The sequence below is a fragment of the Pseudoliparis swirei genome, chromosome 4, assembly GCF_029220125.1.
Source record: "Pseudoliparis swirei isolate HS2019 ecotype Mariana Trench chromosome 4, NWPU_hadal_v1, whole genome shotgun sequence".
Classification (NCBI taxonomy): Eukaryota; Metazoa; Chordata; class Actinopteri; order Perciformes; family Liparidae; genus Pseudoliparis; species Pseudoliparis swirei.
In genome coordinates this window covers 19,300,684-19,319,681 of record NC_079391.1, presented here as the reverse complement: position 1 = coordinate 19,319,681, position 18,998 = coordinate 19,300,684, and the positions used below count along the sequence as shown (strand labels likewise).

Below are 18,998 nucleotides of genomic sequence, written 5' to 3'. Positions count from 1 at the left end.
CCTTCACACCACATAAAGCGTGGTGTGTAACAATTCATCTGCCTGCTTGGCCATGGGACATTTAGCTAGAGAGTTGTGATGCTCTTTTTATGGGTTTGTTTTGTGCATGTGGGGCCCTAAAACAGCTGTTAATTTTAATATGCCTCAGGTGTGTTCTGTGAACCTGCTTCTGTTAATAATTGTGTCGGAGAAATTATGTAATGCTTTTGTTCTGTATTGTTGTATATTCTTTTCTTCTCTTTATTCTAAAATGTAATGTGATATCTTTTGTTTGGAGAGCTGCATGTATCACTGACTAACAAGAAAATATACGCATATTATTATAATGACGAGATTACCACTGTTATTTATTCGTTGCTAACTTTCTAAAAACATTTGGCCACCTCATAACTCTTATACCATCCTGTCACCTCAACATGACACATTCTTAATATTTTAACTCTATCCATGAGGCTTTATGGAGTCTCCAAATTAATATTACATTTTAGATTAAGTTCATGAATTGAACCTAGCAATAGGTGACTTGTATTAAGTCAAAGATAATATATCTCCACTTCTAACTGGTCCTAACTAATTAAGGATGCATTTCATCATCCAAAAAAGATATTTTTTTACGCAGACGCCTTGACTGGACAAAACCAATTGTTTAAATATATAATTTGACACATCTTGTGTATAATTCTGACCTATGGGGAAATGGTTATAGTTAAGATATTATTAATGATCTATCGGACTCATTCTAATGCTCTTAATCTTCATATTGTACAGAAAATCATTGTCCAGACTGTTGATTAGGTCTTCATGAAGGTTTTCACCAGCAGATAGAAACATGTCTGCATGCAGTTGTCCAATATAATATGCTGTGATGACTGTCATCATAGCATATTTTATTGGTTTTTATCATATAGATGACCTTATTGCTACTTCGAGGTTTGAGGTGCAACTAAATCATGTCAACAGGCCACATCTTTTCTTTCTGCGTGTCACTGTCTTACCTTGCTGCATATCCTCAGCCTCTAGGTGGTGCCATTTCCATATTTCTTGGTTATAGTGGACAGAAAAGCTCACACAGGGAGGCGAGTAAAGTCATTTAATTCAACAGAATGAAATTATACAACCAGTGGAAAAACATCATAATTGAGTCCCATATAGGCTACCCGTTTGTCTCTTCAGGTTAACAGGTTGTGCTTGTTTTACACACTCAGTTCATGGGGAAATTCAGAAGTTACATGTTCTCCTGGTAGGAGTAGGCTATGGGAGTGGGATGGTTTCTATTTTGATTCAGTCCAGGTCTCACAACAAACATTTCCTGTTCCATAAATGATCACTAATAGCCTGAATGTCCATATGCTGCAATGCTCAAAGAGCAGAAATATACTTTCCCTCCCTCTATTTCTTACCAAAATAAGACTAGGTCTCTTCATGTGCTCTTCCTGAGGAGAGAGTGAACGGAGCGGGCCCTCTGTGTATGTGCGAGGTAACCATAAAAACTACAGAATTATTATAGCAATATCACATCTTTAACATCATATTTCTGATCATCATTAACAACAACAACAACTTCATCCTCATCATCAAATCTTCATGAAATCATCTGAGCAAAAAGATTAAAGAGTTAAAAGCCAAGCATCATCATGAGGCTGGATATGTACTGGTTTTACCAGTACATTACACTGACAAAAATAAAGACTAAAATTATTAGAAGACGCACTTGATATCATATATCTGTGCATGTCGGGTGAATAAATGTAGAAAGTCAGTCCAGGGCGTCTCTTCATCCGTCTCTGTCCTTGCTGAGTGGCGACCTGGTCTTATAGGCTCCCAAACAGAGAGAGGTCTGGGTCTGCATGCGAGAACTCATTTCCTATATTTGTCTTATGAAAAGGAGAGATTAAAAGAGTGTAAGACTGGAGGAGAGACAAGATGTCTCCGCCTCCTCTGCCCTCCATCGTTCAGTATCCGGAAGGATAGAACCAAACAGTCCTGTTTTATCTGCTTTGTGATCCTTGGTTTGTATCTACCAATTTCCCAAACTATCAGACAAGACTTTGAGTGTAATACTTAAAATACTGCTTTGAAAGCAAAGGCAGAAGAGGGAAGAGGAGTGATCCATTTAAGATTATTGAGACTTTCCCATCTACCCTTCCCCGTCTCTTCTTTCCATGAGTGAAACATGAGATCTGTCTGCGTTCCCTTTCTCCATTCACCATCTAGAAGTCCATGGACATGGAGCGCTGCTGTGGGTCAACTATGGTGGTACTGTTACGAGCGCTGTTGCCACGGACACTGAGGGTTCCGCAGGCTCCTGACATCCCGCCGCCGATCCCTCCAGTGATGCCACTGGGCCCCGCCATACCCATTCCCCCCGCCATCGCCACTCCTCCCGTTATTCCCACCGCTCCTCCGATCCCTCCTCCTGCAATCCCTGATGCTCCTCCACCTCCTCCCATTGCTCCACCCATGGCTCCTCCTCCCACCACTCCTCCTCCTCCACCACGGCCATAGATTTCACACGGGAGCTCCTCAGCGACGCGGTCTTCGATGACCTGCTGGTCGCAGTCGTGAGTCTGTGAGTGCTGCTTGTAGCCGTAGCAGCTCTTCTTGTAGCTGGCAGTGGAGTTGAAAGTCTTCATGGGCGGCGGCTTAGAGAAGTCGTTGTGGTAGGACAGCTCCATGGAGCTCAGGGTGGTGCGGCTGTGCTTCATACTGCCGCCGCCTGTAGCCACCGAGGCCTGCGAGCCGCAGTGGTGCTCGTGGACACAGCGGGACATAGTGGAGGAACGCCGCAGCTTGTGGAAGCTGTCCAGCTCCTCAGACAGGTCAGCTAAATCGGACGACATCTCCTTGTCACGAAGAGAGAAGAGCTCGTAGTGGGGCGGGTCAAAGACCTCCTGGAAGCCCGCCTTGTTGAACACACCGGGCCGGCGGGCTACAACCTTGAAAGGAACGAGATCCATTCAGACAGTTACATTTGAGTGACTAACAGGCCCCTTCTTTACACAACACGCTGCCATTCAAACTCGTCACTAACACTTTGTCAAAGCGCTTGGCGTCCCTTTCTAACGCACAGCTGCACTAAACATCTGGGCAACGTTGTGAATTACAACAAAAACACTGGCTTGGGTTCAGGCAAAAGAAACAATTTGTTTGCGAAGGTATTTCAAGCCCAGCCATAATATTTTCTGTTAACTAAGTACAACGTAAACTAAATAACTTTAAGAAAACTACAATACACACACACACACACACACACACACACACGCACGCACGGTTCAGTGTCAAAAAGCTAGAAGCCATTTTGCACAATATTCGGCAGAGAGAAAAATAAATAAAATTAAATCCCCTTGAAACTCATCTCCTATGATAAACTGAATATATTTGTGATAGGGTGTGTGTGATGGTGTAAAATCTATGGGTGGATTTAGTCTTTCTTCCCCGTATCCAGAGCTACGTGTGGCCCCACTTCGTCTAGAACCCCACCCTCAACCACAAAGGATGAGCTACCTTTTTCCTTGGCTGCTTCATCTGGACCAGGATAGAGATGATAAGAAGAACCAGAACTATGCCTGATGAGACACCAATGATGGTGCCGTGGGTCTTAGTGATCTGATGGAAAAGCCCATTAGAACGCTTCTCTGGAGTGGGAAATAGTGAGGAGGGAAAAGAAAAGACAAATAAATAATAGAAAAAGAAAACGATCATATGTAAAGAATAAATCCCAATTAACCATAATAAAGCTCAATTAGTAAAAGTTGACTAAGAAGATGATCACCTTTGCAGTGGTTTTCGTCCCATGGGTAGACACAGTTCTGAACTCCATTGCACACCAGGGAGTTGTTAATGCACATGTTGCTGTGGCAGAAGAATGAATTGCTTGAACAGGGGGCTGCGGTCAAAGGATAACAAAGAGTTAATGTAATTCAGATAAAAACAGGAAAACAGCTGTCGAACAGTACTGTGAAAAGGACTGGAAGCTATTTTGACGATAATAACAATAAATGATCAATAGGTGGGTCTAAATCGGTTGAAGCATGTAATAAAACACTAGGTCTCAAAACACTTCACACAAGGCCATACATCATCATTTCCTGCAGACACAACATCAGGGCGCAATGAGGGGAGGAGATGGCAGCTTTGCTGCACTGCAGCCTTCATATCGAGGGAGTTTGAGGAACAGGAGAGGGAGGGTGGAGGAGGTTCAAAACTGGGAGTAGGCAGAAAGGAGAAATATGGAAAAGATGAGAAGTTGAAGAGAAAGGCAGGTGGTGGGGTGATGGTAAACAATGGCTTCCTGTGGTGTAAGTAGTCAGGCTAGTGCCGTGAGACATCCCACATTAAAGTGACTGTTGGTGTGTAAAGGCTGCGAAGGCAGAGACAGAGATGACAGGTCATTGATGCTGGCTGCTGGGCTCCAGAGATCAATGCACTGCCAGTCAGGAGGAAGAGCTGCAAGGCTCAGGGGAGATGCAGATGTCTGGGTTTTGGCAGTCAACGTGGGCCTGGATTGGGACTAGAGATGGGTAATGTGGAAGTCGCTTGAAAAGCTGTGGCATAATATTTCTTATGTGTTCGGTAGTTCACCGTCTGGCGCAGGGTGCAAGCACCGGCACTTGCACCGCTCTAGAAGAGTTAATACTGTGTTGTGGTTGTTTTTTGCTTTGATACATTGAGGGCAAAACAAGAATCAAAACACAGATCCCCCAAATAACAGGTCAACATGTTTAGTTTAGTATATTAACTGGATGCCCTTTAGACGCCTTAGCGGCCGCTAAACTTCCTGGAGTCCACAGAAAGGACAAAATGTAATACATACAAACATGCAAAACATGACGAGAAACAGTAAAAAAATAGTACAAACAGAATACTAAAAATAAATATAGAGTAGACGAGGACGATGACGTATATTGTGCAGTACATCAGTAATTTATACAAAGAAACATGTATTAAGACTATTAAATGAGCTGTTGGCCATGTTATTAGTTTAAAGAGAGCCTTCATTAACCTAAATACAAAGCTATATTAGTCCTGAAGATGATACCCAAGAACTAGACTGGTATTGATGTCTATCTGAAGTCCAATGCTTTGGTAGGTGAACACAACATCTTTCTGAAACCTCCCCTGATTAAACAGAGCTGCATGTTTTTGATAGAATAAGATTTTGACGAACTAAATAAGCCTTTTATTATCAAATTATTTTGTTCAAGTGTTGATAAATCGAGCCATACGACAACAAACTAAAGAGTTTTTTTTCTTTACATCTCTTTAATTGAGTGTTCAGACAATTTTACTTGTATGTTCAAAATCCTGAATCACAAATTTCACAAACTCCACCCCAAAACCCCTCAGGGGAAGCAACAGAATAGGGCTCCCTCTTCCAGGAACAACACACATGCAGTAAATGGTGTGTGCGTGTGTAAGAATATATCAAAAGTATCCCATATAGAATAATAAATTGTAAAATTGCAAATGTATGTGAAGAATATAGAGATGACGCCAAAACAGGCAGAATCTGAGCCACACAACCTCCTCGATATCAAAGAAGGACTGACTGATCGGTGTCAAACCAGCAGGTCACCTGTACACACTATTCAACCCATGTCTTACGCCGGTTTCACTCCTCCAAACCGTCCTCAACCAGCCCCTCAGACCACACTATTGGTCACTTTCTGAGTCTGGATCACAGCTGAAACCGACTGTGGTCAACTGCACCGGCTTCACTCACTGCTCCGCGGTCCACTGTGATGAGGACTCTGAGCCTCCACGACTCCTCTGCCTCAGGGTTAAATCATTTTGATAAAGGGACATATATGTGTGGAAGGGTGTGTTTAATATAGTGTGTGTGTGTGTGCTGTGACTGAGTGTCCAATCTATCCATCTCCCAGTGAGCCAGTAGATGGGGTTGCTCCCCTGTCACTGGGATCACTTCCAAATCCATTATACGTGTCCCGCCTTCAAAGTGTAGCATCTCACAGGGTGTCAACAACAACGCTTCACCCACTCACCCCTACCCTCGTTACACACACACACACACACACACACACACACACACACACACACACACACACACACACACACACACACACACACACACACACACACACACACACACACACACACACACACACACACACACACACACACACACACACACACACACACACACACACACACACACAGTGTGTGTGAGTGAGTTTTCAGTAAAGTCCTAATATGTCTGCTTTACATGTCAGAAGATTATAGCACATTAAGGATGATGGACTGCAGAAGCAAAAGTCATCTTGTTCTCTGAGTGACATATTAATGGTTCCCTCTGACCTTCAAGTCAACTTTCAGCCAGCCGCTGGCTCTGACAAAATAAAGTTTGGGAGGTACTCAAGAGACTTCACACTTCCCGGAGATGGATTGTGTGATCAGAATGAACGAGGATCCAAATGGTTTTAAGGTCTCAGAGTGAAACCCCAACCCCTGCTGAATATAGAAGTTCATTAAATTCTGACTGCAATGGTGATGGGTTTGCTGATGAAAACAACATTAGCATTCACCCAGGATTTGGGAAGTGTGCAGGAGAATGTGACAATTAATATCTCAGAGTATTCAAGCATTTAATGAAAATATTACAGTGCGCTAACAGAAAAACTGTTTCCTGCATGCCAATTCATACTTTCTGTGAAACCTTTAAAAGTATCCGTTAGAAAGTTTCTTATCCTTCAAAAAGGATGAAGCTTAACGTATGATTACTTCTAGAATATCCATTAAACCTACTCAGCTTTTCTTTTCACATAAAATGGATACATTCCTATTTTCCTGTGGTAAGTGGCCTATAATAGGCACAGTATCATACTGCGACATGCGTATAAAGATGATTTGATGCTTTCGGTAATTTAAAAATGCCTGAGTAAATAATTGGTTTTCTCATATCTATTCTCTAAACATGGCCCAGTGTAATTAGCTTTCCATGCTGAAATGACACTTGACACACCATGTCTACTGGTGACTACTGATGCAGACATAACGCAGGACCTCATGAATCAAACTGTTCTTGGGTCCGTTTTCTGTGTGTGGGCGGATCAGCCGCCGCGGTTGCAGTAAAGTGATGCGGTGCTTTACAGAGAGTTAGTCACAGGGGCAAAGGAACCAGAGCTCTGTCTAGTAGTGATCTCCATTCTTCTAAACACAATTCGGACCAAACCGCAACAAGGACATGGAATCTGATCGACCTCTTATCAATAGATGCATCGTCTTGTTTGGTCACAATGTCATATTGTGAATGAGATACAGGCCAAACAGATAAACAAAGAAATCAAAATCCATCAGTTTCACACCAAGGAGGCACTCTCTCTTTTGTTATTATTAAATTAAGAAAGAGCTACAGAGAGCCAGAAACAGAGAGGGCATTGAATTATGAACATGTTGGCATTAGTTGCATGCCAATTGGATAAAAATTGACCGCGCTATGGTAAAAAGAAGATTTTGACCTTTTCATGACCTTGACCTTTGACCCGATCGATCCCAAAATCTAATCAAATGGTCCACGGATAATAACCAATCATCCCACCAAATTCCATGCGATTCAGTTAAATACTTTTTGAGTTATGCGAGTAACACGCATACAAATAAATAAATAAATACACGGCGATCAAAACATAACCTTCCGCATTTTCAATGCGAAGGTAATTAAGTGCTGAGCAATAGCACAACATCCAACATGTAACATATGATTCATGAAAATTATACAAGGTATAAGAATGACAATTCAACAGATATGGTGGAAAAAGATGGTCAAACAGGATAAAGGCTGAGATATGCGGTGAAGAAGAGGGGCACTCACGGTCAACAAATGAGGTGAAGAGCATGCGGAAGCGGCTGAGGCGGCTCTTCTCATCCGCCCACATTCGCACGACTCCCACGCCGCTATCCAGCATCACATCATTGGCCACTGTGCTACAGAACTTGGCCTTGAGGTTCTCGATGGCGCTGCTGCCGTCGTACACGGCCACAAAGTTCTTCTTGCACTCGTTGGAGTGTTCCATCTGGTACTCCATGAAGCGCAGGTAGATCTGCAGGTACGACATAAAGAAGTTAATACAACTGTTGGCTACTTCAATACATATGGCAAATTCATCCATCCATCCTTATAAAGTCAGAACTACTCTCTAATGTGATATTCTACTTACTTAAGAAAGAAATATCTCACAACTGACCAAAGTACAGCAGTGTGGAACTAATAGTCGCGATAATCCATTCCAGTTAGCGAGCATGTTCAATAGGAGCTGGCTCACCTTAACGAAATGTGTTGTTGTTAATGTTAATTACAACTGTGAGTTTGTTCCTCTCAAATATCTAAATGTCTTTTGGGAAGATTGAGACACAACTTGTTTAAATAGACTTTTTTCTCACTGCAGAATTTCTTTTGTCAGAGCAGGAAAAGCACAGCTGTTGCTCATGACATGACTGATGAATCTGTTCTATTGTGTCACGAGTGTGACAGCATGCACACAAAACAACAAGACACACAAACTGACGCAACGAAATGGAATTCAGCCATTGTGATTTGTGATTTACACCTGTGCTTTTCCGACCGAGGCATGTCTAACCGCCTTTGTTATTCAGGCCAACTACAGAGCGCGTGGTTTGCACCTGCCTGCCGTTAAGTTATCCTAAACACAGTCGTGTTACATTTCAACCTGCAAAGTGATTATGAAATAATGACTCTAAACTGTTTGAATAAGTCAGCAGTATTTATATGAGATCTCAGCCACAGGGGGGAAGAAGACTTGGATGAAACTTCGTCACATTTAGCACAGAGGCTCCTGTAGCCATGGAGCCGTTAAGGAGCTGCTGCTGTAATGCTGCTGAGTGCGCCGCTCTGCTCCTTCTGCTGCGCCAAGCTAATGTATCTGGCTTGGCAACTCGGTGCTGCATTCAGATCCTCTTCTCTGCTGCCTCACGGCATACGCAGCACTAGTGAAATGAATGGAGACTAATCTGTGTGTGTGCGTGTGTGTATGTGTGTGTTAGAGGGAGAGAAGTCAGGTAGAGCATGTGTGTGTCAGTCATGCGTGAACATTTACCTGTGTATATGGGTGTCAAATGTGTATAGGTAATTGCGCACAGTACTCATGTGAGTATATAATGTCATTTGTGACTGTATGTATCGACAGTTTCATTTTAAAAAGTGCATGAATTTGTGCATGCATGCATGTCAGTATATTGTTGTGGCGAGTATAGGAGTGTGCTGATGACTCATTTAGTCAAGTGGCAGAGCAGCAGTACATCAAAGCTAGGCAGGTTATGGTTTTAATTTGACATGTTCTCAATACAATCTGCCTGCATTGCTTTTTCCCATGATGCCTCTGTGTATTTGCAGCGCTTACACCCATTATGCACTCAATTACAATCACAATACAGACATGGCCACTGGGCGGCTTTCTTCTCATTGACTGGAGAACACAACGGCGTTCATACAGAATGTGGAGCAATGAGAATATGAATTCTCTATTGAAACATGCGCTGACGAGCTGAAAAGGAACAATGATGTTAATAATAATAAATAATAATAATGCATTACATTTAACACTCTGTCAACACAGAACACTGTCAAGTGCTGGAGCAACTCTACCAACAGATAGCTGGTACACAGAGGGATTAGGAGCTGTTCTTCAGAACATCTCCTCAATTCAACTCCATTTACACTACAAGGCTTCATGGTTAATTTACTAATTATTTCTCATCAGATTTTTTTATTTTTGGATGACTATTCATATCTGGGATGGATTGCATGTGCGAGATGATATTTCGTATTACTTTCAATGTGGCCCAGCTTATAGTGGAACAAAATGCGAATTCCCCCCATTTATACTGATGACAATAATAATAAGAACATCAGCAATTTGACCGAAAGCTTTCGAATGCACTCAGAGGGATGTGCAACAACCCATTTCAAGTCTACAAGGGGAGTGAAACTGTAGAAAATAACAGAGCAAAGTTGTTGATGATGAATCAGATGTCCTCAAATATTGATCAGTCTATCAGTGGAGCGAGTGGCAGCGTCTAAAACAAATATCCCTCAAGGTCCTTGAGTACTGAAATATATCATGAGTTTGTGTGTTTTAATATTTGATATCATAACTATGTTGAGAATGTAAAGGCGTGCATTTGTAGCTATTTTGAACTCTGAATTTAAGTAATCCAAACCGAGGCATTGAGCAGACTGTGAATCGTAGCCATTTCAAAATAGAGAATTCTCAAAGTATAAAACATGGGTTGAAGGATAGGACAGAAGCACACATACCGTTATTTCTTATGCTTTTGCTCCTTTATACTGACCTTGGACTGAGGAGGTGCCCTGATGGTCCAGATACAGTCCAGAGCATCACCGGGCTTCACTTTCTCTTCCTCCTCCACCTGACTGGAGCGAATAATCCCATCCCATCCGCCAATTTCAAACTGACAGTCTGTACAGAGACAGAGGAAATGTGGTGGAAAGAAGAAAAAAGGGTAGAAATAAAGAGAGAGGTAAAGGACAGGGAAGGTGAGAAAGGGGTCACACGGAGGTACATGAGAGAAGTAAGACAGAAAAAAAGAGAGGAGAAAGAGCACAGGATAAAGAGGAAAAGGGGTAAGATGAGAAGAGGAGCATGACAGAGACAGACGGAGGATTTATTTTAAGGAGATAAAGGATTTAAGGTGGAATTGAAGTGAGCACAGCCAATTTGGACAAAAGGACAAGAAGTGGACAGAAATAAAAAAAGGTAGAACAACCAGGAGGGAAGATCAGGATGAAAGAGGTGTGTGTTCCTGCATTTGTGTTTAAATTAGTGCATTTGTGTGTATGTACATCATCTCACTTCATGTAAAACCGCATGCTTATCTAGGTAAATTTTCACGTTCAGCATTCACCGCAGCGGCAGAGTTCGCCTCTGGTAAGAGTCTGAGCAAAGATGAGCTCCTCAAAGAGGATCGAACACAAATCGGTGAAAAACTGAAGAGCTTACCTGGAATGGGATTTAGCAGTCCGCCCACGTGCAGATGGAAATCAGGGTCTGAAATGATAAGATTCGGGAGGCACATTACCCTCAATCCACACGGCAGGAAATGGATAAGCAGAGCACACAAGATAAGATCCCATTAACCCTTGTGTTGCCTTAGGGTCATTTTGACTCGAATCAATATTACACCCTCCCCCCGCCTTAGGATTAATTTGACCCCATTCAATGTTTAATGTCGGTGTTCTTTCGGTAGTCAACAAACAAACATAAAGTGCCTCACACTTAAACTTGGAAAACAATATTAATTCTAATAATTTTCTGGAGGTTTTAATTGCTGATATCAAATTGAACCCAAAGGGTAAAATATGTTAGTAAATATAAAGGTAACAGGAGGGTGAAACATTGAATCGAGTCAAAATGACCCAAAGGCAACACAAGGGTTAAGCCAGGCCGGATGAAGTACAGAGGGGTCTGAACCAGATCCCGTGATTAATTAACATCTAAACCAAAATCTTGGATGCATACCTAAGTCAGCGTAAAGAATGTGGACTCTACCTGCAATGAAGGTGTACTTAATGCGGAAGCCCAGGCCTTCCAGCTCCTCGTCGCTGGTGAACTTGATCCACATGAAGCGCCCCGTTGATGTAACCAGGCCCGGGTTCTTTCCGCCACAGAAGCTATCAATGAGCAGCGAGAACCCAAATGGCCCATCGCGGATTTCGATGTGATCGAAGCGACACTCGAATGATGGCTCGATGTAGTAATTCTTATCAAAAGCTAGCTGAATCCTTTGTCTAGGAAGAGCTTTGGACCAACAAGGGAGTGGAGAGAGAAGGGGAACAAAAGGGGATAAATCCACGGCAGGAACAACATTTAATCTAGCCTTTGCAGGGCAGAGAAAAATCTGGATGGTATTTGAAAGGCATAAAGTAGAGTCAGATATGAGTTAATCTGGATTCTGAAGTTGAACACTCTGGCTGTTACTTCTAACCCCGTAGTTGACTTTGTGAAGAGAAAACATTTTAGAAGATGGCTAAGACTGAGGCAAAGGGTATTATAGTAGAGCCCCTCTTCAAACATGGACTTCATCAAATTGCTGATCTTAAAATTCTGTCTTTTACTAAGGCTGACTTTTGTATGTAAACAATCCCTATGGCTTTAATCAGCCATTTACTGAAGAAACAAACAGCATTAAGTTAAATAGGTGTCAATAGAAAGGAGGGAGAGTTCACAGTGAATATTTAAACGTTTCTTGACGTTGCGGTGACTAATGACCGGTGTAAGCACAGGGGACCTCGCCACACTTACATGTGTACCTGCTCTGCCTTTCCTTCAAAGAAAGACTTTGGCCTCGATGCTTTCCCAAACACAGCCCAACAAACCATCAGTATAACAGATGTTTTACCTAATTAGATCACCCTGACATTACTTAGACTTTGGTTTGTGCTTTCCAATTGTGGTTGACATCTTTGCATCTATGAACTTTGCATGCAGAACGCATTAGAGAGCAGAACAAGATAACAATCATTTTCTTTACATTTAACAAACACAATGGTACATATCCACATATGCATCGGCAGTTGCATGCACAGTGCAAACAAGTATATCTGTAGACAAACATACACAAACCGAGACAGTCTGACCTATCAGCACTGCTCTCTGAGTGAGTGAATCCAGAACATTGCAACCACCTCAGGAACTGCAGTTCACCTGTCATGCAAATCCACAGTCTGTATACACTGCATGGCCCCGGCTCTTCAGTAACATCTCTCCCACACACAGGAGAGACGTTATGCTGAGGGTGGGGCTTTGAATCATCTCTGGTATGAAGAAGCCGAGCATGCCCAGTCAGAGATAATAAATAAGAGGACAGCCCACGTGTACGGTACAGTGTGCGACTGGATTTGTGTCTCTGAGACAGAATGTGCTCCCTTTCTGCTTGAGCGAGCAGCTCGTACGTCTGCACTTCCTGCTATCACACACACACACAGACAGACAGAGACACAGACACACACACACACACACAATCTATTGAGCTCATGAACCGGGGGACATGACATGATCAATATGAATCTCACGAACCACTAATTATGATTACAAAGCTATTTGATTACAAAGCTATTTGATTAGCACGTATGCCAAACGTGATTGTCTCTCCGTCTGTGAGAGGAAGAAAGAAAGGCTGAATGCTGGCGCTCGGATACGGATATGACCAAAGCCATTCAGACCAAATTATGGCAAATGATGGGTTCCGTCTGTCGCCTTGCAGACCCACTGTGATGTACTCTTGCACACACCAGCCCGGAATGGAGTCACTTCTTATTCATCAACAACAGGTCAGAGCTTTATTTGTCCACAGGGGGAGCCCTTGAGCCATGTGTGAAATATCTCCTCCACCACCACAAGCCAGTACCTTTACTGTCAGTAACACACACGTCTCATGAATGACTACTTTTAACATCATGGGCCGCAAATGGAAAACACTAAAGTGTCGACAAGGACACACACCGGTTATTCAGTTCTATGCCATCAAAGCTTAGCAGATGTTCATCTGGATTAGGTTCCATTCATTAGTGGAGTCTGCTGGCACACCCTGCCAATAGAAATGAACATAGCGCTACACTGATTAAGCCAAAAGTCTGGGGCAACCCACATTGTGCCACTCTCCATCATTTTCAAAGGGTTATTATCTGTGGGGTGAAATAAACTCAGGATGGCTCCTTCGGAAAAATGTCTAGCTGATTGCCCGCCGGCGAAGAAACAGAAAATTGGAAAATCAGATCGGGGCGAGGTTATATAAAACAATGTCAGTCAGACTAATGACATTCACTGAAGAAGGGAATATGCTGAAAGGCGGGGAACTGTGTCTGCGGTTCTGACGACAACAGCAATCGAGTGGAAGATAAAGTGCTCAAAAGAAAAGAAGGAGCCTGCTTTACCTTCCAGGATATAAACGCACTCCTTGTTGGGCGGATAGGTGTTGGGGTAGTTTGGCGACGTGAACACCCCGCCATTGATGTTGCGGACCCACGTGCCACAGTCGTTCTGGTTGGGGCTCTGGCCACCATGATCGCTCGGGGAGTCTTGAAGCAGAAAGGCAGAGAACAGACGGACAGATGGGTTATTGAGTCAGGGGCTCAATGAGGGAACGATTGGAAGGCAGGGAGACTGGAGGGGGTTGGCAGGCACAACAACAAAAAAGAAGAAAAAAAGGCGAAAAGCCGGCGGGGAATAAATAGGGAAGAATGGCAGGACTGAATTTAGTCTTATGATTCAAGGAGAGATAATGCCCCGTATTTGTGTGAGACAACATTAATGGAACAGATGAGCGTTTGAGCTGTGGCTTACCTTCAGTTCTCTGTGCCAGAGCGAAAGCGTCTTCTATTAGAAAGAAGAGTATCCACGCTGCAAAACGGAGATACAACACATTAGTCACACGTGACATAATACTGCATCTATATCCCCGTGTTCAGAAACGATAACATGTGAATAAATTTAACTGCTGCATAATAAGGAGGCCTACGTGTGTTATCAGCTGCAATATTCATTTCACCTGGTCTTGACAAATAAGTTAAATATAGATCTATCTTTCAAGTGAATTACTGGTTGAATTGGTACATTTAATAAATGCCGTGCCGAGGAAGAGCGAGGGAAGCTGTGAGGGAAAACATTATACCATGCATACGTGCATGCATGGTATAATTATATCATTAAAAAAATATTTCTAGGATAATTAATATAATCTAATGTAATAGTTTCTGAAACATAATATGTAGGTGCTGGAGAACTGCAGAGACACTTGCAATAGTAGTAGTTTAGTCATAGCTGACAGAATGAGCACGCACAGAAGCATCAGCACTACTACTATATATACATAGCAGGATTATAGCAGGATTATTGAAGGTAGTCAAAGCATTAGAAGTAATAGAACAGCAGCTGTGCAGAGGTAATTGGTTATCTGTAATAGCAGTCGTAGCTGGTGCAGCTTAGTAGTAGTTCAATAAAGAGCGTTTTTTTAAACCATCAACCTTCATCTAAACCACAAGACTCCAACCTGCTAATCGGCAGCCTCTAGGCACCAGATAAATGACGCATTAGCAGGAAGAAAACAGGAATACAGGCTCCAAGGTTTACAGCACCAGCTAGGAGAAACGTCTAAAAACACTAGGTGAAATATGTTGTGTTACAATGATATCTGCACTGGGGGTGAGAATGCGTTACAGCTCCTGACACTGTCTTGCTCTGATAAGCCACTGTAGTCCTGATCCCCTCTGAGTTCATAATAGGTTGGCTCACATCGAATTAGAGAGCGAGCAATGGCCTGGCACATTGCATAATGGCACCCAGGAAGGAGGGATGAAAAAGAAAAAGAGGGAGAGAGCAGGAAACAGAGAGAGAGAGAGAAGGGTGAGGTGGGAGGGGGTCTAATGAAGAACAATCTATGGTTAACATAAGCAGTGAACACAACCGCACCAATGAACATGCACGTTATAATGGACTCGTTTTGAAATGCACACGCACATGACCTCCACCCCTCCCCTAGGCTCCGGGTTCCTCATTACTTGCATCTCCATTATCTTGCGATGAAGAATCCGAGGTGGGAGGAGGAACTACCACAGGCACTGATAGAGAACAGACCACCCAAACGCCCTCAAGAATAAAATAGATACGACTCTCACTGACGCCGTTTTTGTTGGTTCCGTTTTTACATCGTAAGCCAGCCATTAAATGGTGTAGATGTAAACGTCTGTTGCCCTCAACAGAGCTGAGATTCTTGTCATCCTCTCAAATGCTTTAACAAAATAAGACTATGTAAGAATTCACCTGTAGGCCCAAGAGGTTTATACCGAATAAGTGCTGCCTCGAGCTGCAGTTGAAGAAATGTGTATATGCATATCAATATGTAAATCAACTTATTAGACAAAAGTTGTATAATTTAAGCAGGCATTTGTAAAATATTTTTGTATTCTAAATAAATCACGAGCTAAATAAGAGCCACAGCAAATTGTGACGCCAAGATAACAACTTGTGAATGCCAAAAACAGATGAAATATGTACAAACAACGTCAATGAAGCATCTTTGCACTCCCCTGTGTCAACTGTTCATTTACTGTAGGTTCGGTTATTCATGTGCAGCTAAATTCATTAAAAGAAATGTCAATGCAATTTAAATGCATCCTCACTGAATATCCCACTGAAAGCACTTTAATCTGACATGTGGTTCCTTTACAGAAGGAGAAGGGAAACATGTCCACGGGTTGAACCCCACGGTTCTAGGTCATGTTGTTTCATTTTTACATCATTCCTCACTTCCTCTCACGAGCCAAATTGAGGCTGTAGTCTGTTGTTGTTTTTTAAGCACAGCCTTCTGTAACACAGGATTAAAGAGGGGTTGGACATGATATGATGGAGCTGATAATGTGGGCTTTTGCTTTATCCCATCTGCCTTAATTCTCAATGACGTAGCTGTACATTAATAGGATACGGCTACCAACCAGCCACCGTAGACATGTTTAGAAGGCTATAAACTACCCGCGTAATGAGGCAAAGAATGAGTTCAAAGTGCAAGAGTAAAAGTAACTGATAAAGCTTCATGTTTAAAGTCCATAGAAAGATGACTTGATTTTCTCCTTAGGGCATCACGCTCTCTCACAGCTCAAATTATGAATGACGCCATTGTGGTACGTGACAAAGGGGCCACACCTGTGTCCACTTGAGAGCTAATTAGGCTATCACAAGACAGGACGTTACATATATTAATAGTTAGGGGAACTCTGACGTTTAGGCCCTAAACAGTGGATCAGCTAACGAACACACTGTTTACAATTATTTACCCCGAGATAGCTGCTGCAGTAAACTGTCCACAACAGGCAGCGGGAGCGCGTCACTGAACGCATCAAGACAAGAGGTGTTGCCAGCCGTGTCCCGCCTATAGATGCTGAAAGCGCGAGACAGCTGTGGCTGCAGCCGGACAGCACGCAGTACGCGCGCACACGGGGTCTGGCTCAGAACTCGGGGAGTTTCCTTCGCCACGGAGGAGAAACCAATCTATTGCAGGATGCTGAGTATCGAGTAGCTTAGTTTGAAGGGACATGATGAGCCGCTGTTTATGTTATTCAACATATTCGAGGTGTCATTGTGGCACCGACTTGGAACCAACAACTGCAAACGCGCTTCCTTCCATGGCGACATATCTGGGATGACACGACGGTCCAACTGTCCGCTTGTAGGAAACACTGAATGCTCCCTGCAGAAATTCACATCGTATTTGACCTTTGCTGTCCATTTATGTTATCACAAATAATCAGCTTGCACACACAAAGGCTGCTATTGGCAGAGACACACCTCGCAGTGCATAAACGGCTCTCTAGTCCTGGTCCCTTTTACCAGTATACGCGCAAATGGCTCAGCATACAGCACCATGAGAATGATGGATCCTGTACGCAATTCTCCAATTGATGATATGCTCAAAACTAACACGCGACGTTTTAGGAGCCATTTGGCGTGGGGCTATTTTAGTTTATTTCATATTGTTCAAACCAGCCAGACCTGACCCAACTCACACGAATTTCTCTCGCTTTTTGCTGAATCTTAGAAAATTGGAAGCTGACTAAAAGATGCTGTGACTAGAAATGGGCGGCCAGGAGTTAATGGCGATGTCGATAAGTGCAGGTGCAATACAACAACCTATTTAAACAGTCACGAGAGGGCAACTTAATACAACAAAGACAAATAAATAGGCAGATAGAGGTGTAGCAATTAGCGGTGGAAGATGAGTCAGTTTACATGTATTCTTCTTATAATTAGCGCTCTAATCTTCAGAGAAATACAAATGAGTAAATATTATGCAAATCCATAGTGAGGATTTTAGTAATGCCCTAATTGCTCTGCACATCACCTGCAAACAAAACATAGGCCTACTGCGTGCTAAAAAAATATATAAGGAAAAAAAAGAAGAAACGGTAAAGAGGTAGATACATGTAATCAAAGCATAAAAACAAACTGTCGGTTCTTTCTGCCCAATGGACCTTGACGCGCATCGTGTCCAACTCACCTCTGTGCATTTCCTCTCACGATGTGATTCCAACCCAGAAACACCTTTTTATAAATCTTTTGTTGGGAGTATTACAAACGCCCTCCTATTCTGTCCATGTTAGGGTTCCACGGGGCTCTTCACGAAATCCAACTTTTCTCTAACAGCCGTAAATCCATTGCGCAGAGAGCCACGATCCAAGGAGGGAAGCCGCACCGAGGCGTGTGGCTGGAGGATGAAGGCTGCTGCGAGAATCTCAGCCAGCCATCATCACCGCGGACGCGAGCTTGCAGCGGGACTCCGGTGGAGATGGCATGTGGGTGGATGGACTGATCCAGGCGGGCTTGACGCGCTCTAGGAGAGGCATGTATCCAAAAGACGCATATGGATGGATGGTGTATGGGAAGAGAGAGAAAAAGAGAGAGACAGTAAAAAAAGAGAGAGAGAGTGACGGTGGAAGAGGGGGAGGAGGAGAGTCCGCCGCTGTATGCTCTCGGTCCGTGTCTGAACTAAGAAATGCTCCTGAACGAGCTCATTAAGCGGTGGGCGCTGCTTACATCAATGAGTGGCTTGTCATGAGCAAATAGTGAATGTGCACGTGAAGAAGAAATCCAGTTTCCGGTCGTCTCTTTCAAAGTAAAGCATACTGGCAAACTTGTTGCAACAACATGATGTGGATTTAAGAAATAACGTAGGCCCTCAACGAAAGATAAAACAAATACAGGATGGCACGGCAGTACAACATGGTGATGATCCACTTTGTCTTGTATTAAGTGAACTATTTGTACTATCTATAATTTTAGGATATTCCTGGAAGAAATTGACAGGTGGCAAATGAAGACTGTTGGATAATCCATGAAGGAAAATCTCTGGATAATTAGTATTTTATTAAAATAAAACAAAACATATTGTATCTATGAAGTGCGCACACTGTAGCCATGTGTTGTGATGAATCTGTCACGGTTTGTCACAGAGAG

At 42.9% G+C, this 18,998-nt stretch overlaps 1 protein-coding gene across 1 annotated transcript; it reads right to left on the bottom strand.

Moving 5' to 3' along the window:
• Positions 1 to 1,075: 1,075 nt before the first annotated feature.
• Positions 1,076 to 18,535, bottom strand: LOC130193120 (neuropilin and tolloid-like protein 2). The gene is made up of 10 exons (XM_056413466.1): positions 18,043 to 18,535; positions 14,337 to 14,393; positions 13,928 to 14,071; positions 11,544 to 11,792; positions 10,995 to 11,042; positions 10,327 to 10,454; positions 7,829 to 8,057; positions 3,773 to 3,886; positions 3,505 to 3,635; positions 1,076 to 2,936 (listed from the first exon to the last, which is right to left on the bottom strand). The coding sequence occupies exons 1-10, from the start codon at positions 18,050 to 18,052 to the stop codon at positions 2,211 to 2,213; spliced, it is 1,836 nt and encodes a 611-aa protein (XP_056269441.1). The 5' UTR covers positions 18,053 to 18,535; the 3' UTR covers positions 1,076 to 2,210.
• Positions 18,536 to 18,998: the final 463 nt, after the last annotated feature.